Source organism: Lolium rigidum, chromosome 2 (assembly GCF_022539505.1).
Source record: "Lolium rigidum isolate FL_2022 chromosome 2, APGP_CSIRO_Lrig_0.1, whole genome shotgun sequence".
Lineage (NCBI taxonomy): Eukaryota > Viridiplantae > Streptophyta > Magnoliopsida > Poales > Poaceae > Lolium > Lolium rigidum.
This window is the reverse complement of record NC_061509.1, coordinates 69,720,595-69,726,024: the sequence shown is the minus strand read 5'-3', so window position 1 is coordinate 69,726,024 and position 5,430 is coordinate 69,720,595. Positions and strand designations below refer to the sequence as shown.

The 5,430-nt window shown below is 43.3% G+C and overlaps 1 protein-coding gene across 1 annotated transcript; it reads left to right on the top strand.

Moving 5' to 3' along the window:
- The first annotated feature begins 2,128 nt into the window (after window positions 1–2,128).
- LOC124686665 (transcription termination factor MTERF8, chloroplastic-like) lies at window positions 2,129–3,682 on the top strand. Its single transcript, XM_047220568.1, has one exon. The coding sequence runs from the start codon at window positions 2,130–2,132 to the stop codon at window positions 3,282–3,284; it is 1,155 nt and encodes a 384-aa protein (XP_047076524.1). The 5' UTR covers window position 2,129; the 3' UTR covers window positions 3,285–3,682.
- Window positions 3,683–5,430: the final 1,748 nt, after the last annotated feature.

Sequence of the window (5,430 nt, the reverse complement as noted above, 5' to 3'; positions counted from 1 at the left end):
TAGTAACACCATGCATAACTTGACTTTCAGCTTTTATTTTCATCCCTTTTTTTCTTTCCAAAACCATGCAACTTGTTTTCATTGTGTTATTCAATGATTGTTCATTTCAGTAGCTCTTTCATAAACATGCAAGGTACTTATCATGACTTATTTATTTCAAAGCAAAACTAGACATAACAAAAATAAATGATGCTCCAAGTTTTTGCGATAACTATATATTTATCAAAAAACAAAGTTTAGAGGTGTGCAAACCTAGAGATTTTGACTTCTCTAAAACCTCCCCTTCTAATAATTTTGACTGCTTAGGAACATCCTCTTCTTAATCATCAACGTCTTTCAAATCAGAATCCCCGTAGTAGGTAAGCTCACCGAGTTTGACTAATAAAACGAACGAAATTTGTAGCAAAATAGCGAATTACATGTATATTCATCTGGAAGAAGGCAAGTAAGAAAAAAAGAAAACATAGATCACTCGTTTTGTCCGAGGTGGGTTCATCATCTATATCACTATTGTTGTTTTCATCATCGATGTCCATCTACACAATTTGCAACAATGAGCCAAAATTCATGGACAAGATATTCCCATACAGTACAAATAAAATATGAAACTGTGAGTGACTCACATTATCAGACTCAGCTCCAGGATCCCAAAAAAAATGCTATTATCATCATGAGACGATACTTCATCTTCTGAAGATGACATATCAAGATCCTCCAATCTAGAGTCATCAACGTCCACAGTTACTTTCTGATTGTCAATCCCAAAAGCCATGTGTTCATGCATCAACATCAAAACTTGGCTTGGAATTCATTGTGTAATGCATATCAACAAATAATGTCCCAAAATTTGATAAAAATTTGAAAAACAAATTAAATCCTAAGCACACATGCGATAATATATCTTAGAAAGAACATGGAATAAGAAGGGAATAACAGTGTGGCACCGAGGCTAAACTTATGCACGTCGGTGGCAATCTGGGCAGCCACGGGAAGTTGGGCTCGGCGGTGGTGCGCACGATCTCTTGCTATGCCTTGCAGTGGAACGACATGTATGGCGACTATGGGCATGCGGAGGGTGGATGAATCAGACGATCGCCGATGTATCCTTGCCATGCGGGGATGGCCAACGATCCACCGGGTCCGAGAAGGATAAGAGATCTCTGAGGTAACCGGCAGCGCCTGCTTATCAATAATTCATGATCAACCGGGGCACATTAAAATGGCGGTGATGAGGGATCGGCCAGCTTGAGGGATCAAAACTCCATGTATGAATGGAGGTTGTGGGAGGGTGGAGTCGAGCCAACGTTGGAAGCCGGATCCTTGTTGCGATCGGGCGGACAAGTATCCACTAGAGCAAATCTAGATCGGAGATGGCCACCATCACCGGCGGCTGCAATGAGTGGATCACGATCTTTGGGTACGTGAGAATGGAAGTGAGAACCGACGACGTGCCAATAGTTAGCGAGCACTGTCCGATAATATAGCATTTTTTGCGGACAGAGATTTGGTGCACATGAGTACGAGATCAATTTTCAGAAAAGTAATTAAAAATTATATTTCTAAGTTTTATAAAAATCTGAAAATAAATCATGATGTAGTCAGTATTGTATCCCACAAACGTATAATTTTCAACTTAAAATAATGTGTATTTTGGGATGCACAAAAATAACAAATATGTGGATCTGAGTATAGTGATTCAAATCTCTAAAAAAAAATCAGACTTTGTCATTTTTGTGTAGCTCAGAAAACAAAACATTTGTAATTGAGATTTTATACGTTAGTGGAATACATCGTTAGCTACTTTTAGAATTTTATTACATATTTTTTAAAATATATAAATATAATTTTCGATTTTTTTAATACAATGAGAGAGAGCACTGGTGCTCATGGTCTAAAAGAACTTTTCGTTTTTTCGCAAATAATATACACTGAGCGTGTTGGTTTTCGTTGGTACTCTCTCCCGAAAGGCCCAGTCGATGCTGAAAAAGAAGGCCAGTTGCTTGCAGTTCGAGAGAACCTTACTCCATCTAACAAGTAGGCCCAGTCGCTTGCAATTCGAGAGCACCTGACCATCTAACAACATATCTCCCTCACCACCGCCGCCGCCGCCGTCGCGCCGTCGCGCAGCCATGCTCCGCCTCAGAAACTCCATTCTCTCCCATCTCCTATCGACTTCCGCCGCCTCCACCGTCTGGCCTCTCCACCAACACCTCTCCGCGGCTGCGGCCGCCGTTTCCCCAAGGCCTAGCTTCGCCGTCGAGAAGTACCTCATCGACACCTGCGGCCTCACCCGAGCGCAAGCCCTCAAGGCCGCCACGAAGATCCCCCACGTCAACTGCCCATCCAAGCCGGATGCCGTGCTCGCCTTCCTCGCCGGCCTCGGCCTCTCCAGCGCCGATGTCGCTGCCGTCGTCGCCAGGGACCCCAAGTTCCTCTGCGCTGGCGTGGAGAGAACCCTCGACCCCGTCGTCCTCGGGCTCAACGGCCTGGGTATATCGCGTTCTGAGGTTGCCCGCCTTGTCTCGCTCTCCCCCGAAAGATTCCGCTCTAGATGCATCGTCTCCAAGCTGCAGTACTACCTGCCTCTTTTCGGCTCCACCGAGAGGCTCCTCCGGGCTCTCAATCACAGCTCCAATCTCCTCTCAAGCAGCCTCGAGAAGGTGGTCAAGCCCAATGTTGCGTTCCTGCAGGAGTGTGGGCTAGGTGCTTGCGATATTGCCTCGCTGTGCGGCTCTGCGCGATGGATACTTGCCACCAAACCAGAGCACGTCCGGGCGATGGCGATGCGCGCCGAAGCTGTAGGTGTGCCCCGTGGCTCTGGAATGTTCAGGCAAGCGATGCAGGCTGTCGCATTCCTCAGCGGGAAGGAGATTGCCATCAAAGTGGAGCAGTTGAAGAACATGCTCAAGTGGTCGGATGCTGAGGTGGGCATTGCTGTTCGTAAGGCTCCAATGGTCCTGGTTAGGTCTAATGACGCGCTGGAGAGAAAATCAGAGTTCTTTATCTCTGAGGTGGGATTGGAACCAGGGTACATTGCTCATCGGCCAGCATTGCTCAGTTATAGCCTGGAGGGCCGGATCAAACCCCGGTACTATGTCCTAAAGTTTCTTAAGGTAAAAGGGTTGCTACATCAAGACCGAGACTACTATAATACAGTCATGATTAGCGAGAAGTTCTTCATGGCGAGGTTTATATGCCCTCACAAGAAAGCTGCACCACACCTTGCTGAAGACTATGCAGCAGCCTGCAGAGGGGAAATGCCTACTAGATTCAGATTTACATGAGCCAAGAACGGGTATGAATACTGGTAACTGCATATGGCACAGCAAAATTTCACTTCGTGTAGCAGGCTGACAATTCCTGATTTGGTGTTCTTCGCATAACTAAGTGGTGGATGTCTGGCTTACTATGTACGCTTTTTACATGTTGATTGGGGGTTGGTAATTGAGGATGAAATTGATGTTCATTACTTCATTCAGTAGAGAAGAAACCATCACACTGCTATCTTATCCATCCTCGTGTCATATTGACACACATATAGGAACATTGAGAATATCAGGGCATTCTGCAAATGCTTTCAACTATCAGTGATTAGCATATCTGCACACTGTATCTTTATGTTATTTAATAGCCATTGCAGTTGTCAATGCAAACCTCAGTGTATCTTTCCATGAAAGAAGGTTCTCTCATTTTGGCAGACGATACCAAGTTTCAAAATTTTGTCTGGACAGAAATGTTGTACTTGTTTTTCGTGAGGATCAAGTTTGTATTAGTTGATGAGCACAATGTGTTGATCACTGGTGAGGGTGAAGTTTTGATCTTGTATGTTGGTTGCTTGCTCTACTCTTCGTGCAATAACTTTGTTTACAAGATATTAACTGCAAAGTGGATCATTGTTTACTAGTTGTTTCTATCATTTTTTGGCTTATTTTTCTCTTGTATTTTTGGATGGCCTACTGGCTGATACTTTATCTGGGGACATCTGATCTTAAAACTGAATAGTGCAGTAATTGTAGCAGTAGCATTTTTGCTGACAGACTACCCATGTAGGGCTACATAACAAATATTTCGAAAGCCCTGGTATTGGTACAGGAGAGAGTTGATATTCGTATGGTAGGTTGCTGAAAAGTAGAGGGCCTTTCATACAGTAAAGGAACTTATTAAGGTTACCTTAAAAAGGGTTATGGTATTACCGTATAATATCTTACATACCTTTTAGTTACTTTTAGTCCATAGTAGCACTGTCTGCCTATATATATGCCATCTTTATCCATTTGCATACTTTTTAAAGGATAGTAAGTCTTATGTACCATCCTAAAAAAAAATGCTCTTCTATATCTGCTTTTTTAGATGTTCTTTTAATAATTTGCGTTGATTACAATCTATTCTGAAGACATGTATGCTAGAATTTGTTACAACCTTAGCCAAGAGACAACCCAAGAGATGATGACTTAACCAAGCATGGTCTGAACTTTAAGAGAATGCAGTAATTTTCGCAGTTGTACCAAATATCATCTCTTTGACATCTATTTTAGTTAAATCTGGACCTACACATGCAAGTACTAACTATCAGATAATGCGTAGTTATATAATCTTGCAGAATTACAAATATAGGAACATAAGCATGTTGCGTTCTTCAAATTAAGAACCAAGCTAGCTTTGTGAGGAGAGGATGTTGCACATCTATGTGTTCCTGATATGAGGCTCTAGAAATTGGAAATGGAAGAAAACGAGATCTCAGCTGTGTCCCAACAATAATGCATAGGAGGTGGAAAAGAGCTCTGATTTGATTATCAGTTTGTGTGTCTCTTCTCTAGTGCATGTGATATTATAGGTTACTGAATGTGAATGGTGCCTTCTTTCTTCCACGGTAAGATCTGGTGACGAAATCATGGTGGCTGGCGCTTTGCTCTAGTAGACGTGATTCTGATGGAGGATCAACTTTTGGTCAGAGGCTGATTTTTTTTTTTTTGAAACGAGTGGCAAAAGATTTGCCACTATTCATTAATTAAGGGGAAGAGTTTTAGACAAGACCGAAGGTTCACCAAAGAAAACAAAGAAAAAAAACCCGAAGGGAAAGCTAAGGGATTACTCTCCCGTTGTTACAAAACTCAAACACTTCGCACCCGCGGCAACCCAAAGCTTTACTTCGGTTTTGATGATGTTGAGGAGGGCGGCGGTTGGTGCGGACTTATGGTTGAAGATTCTAGCATTCCGCTCCTTCCAAATGGTCCAACTAACTAGCATGATGATGGAGGACAAGGCCTTACGATTGCCCGAAGCCTCATTTAACAACTTGGACCACCATCCCTCAAGGTTGAGATCGTCCGTCCACGCATGGAGGTGGATGGAAGGAATGCCAATCCAACTTTTCACCATCCCCCAAAGGCGCTTGGAGTAGCGGCAATGGGAGAGAAGGTGAGCCGCCGT

Bases quoted from the DNA above. Each gene is read 5' to 3' on its own strand.
- LOC124686665 (XM_047220568.1), top strand. From the start codon at position 2,130: ATGCTCCGCCTCAGAAACTCCATTCTCTCCCATCTCCTATCGACTTCC.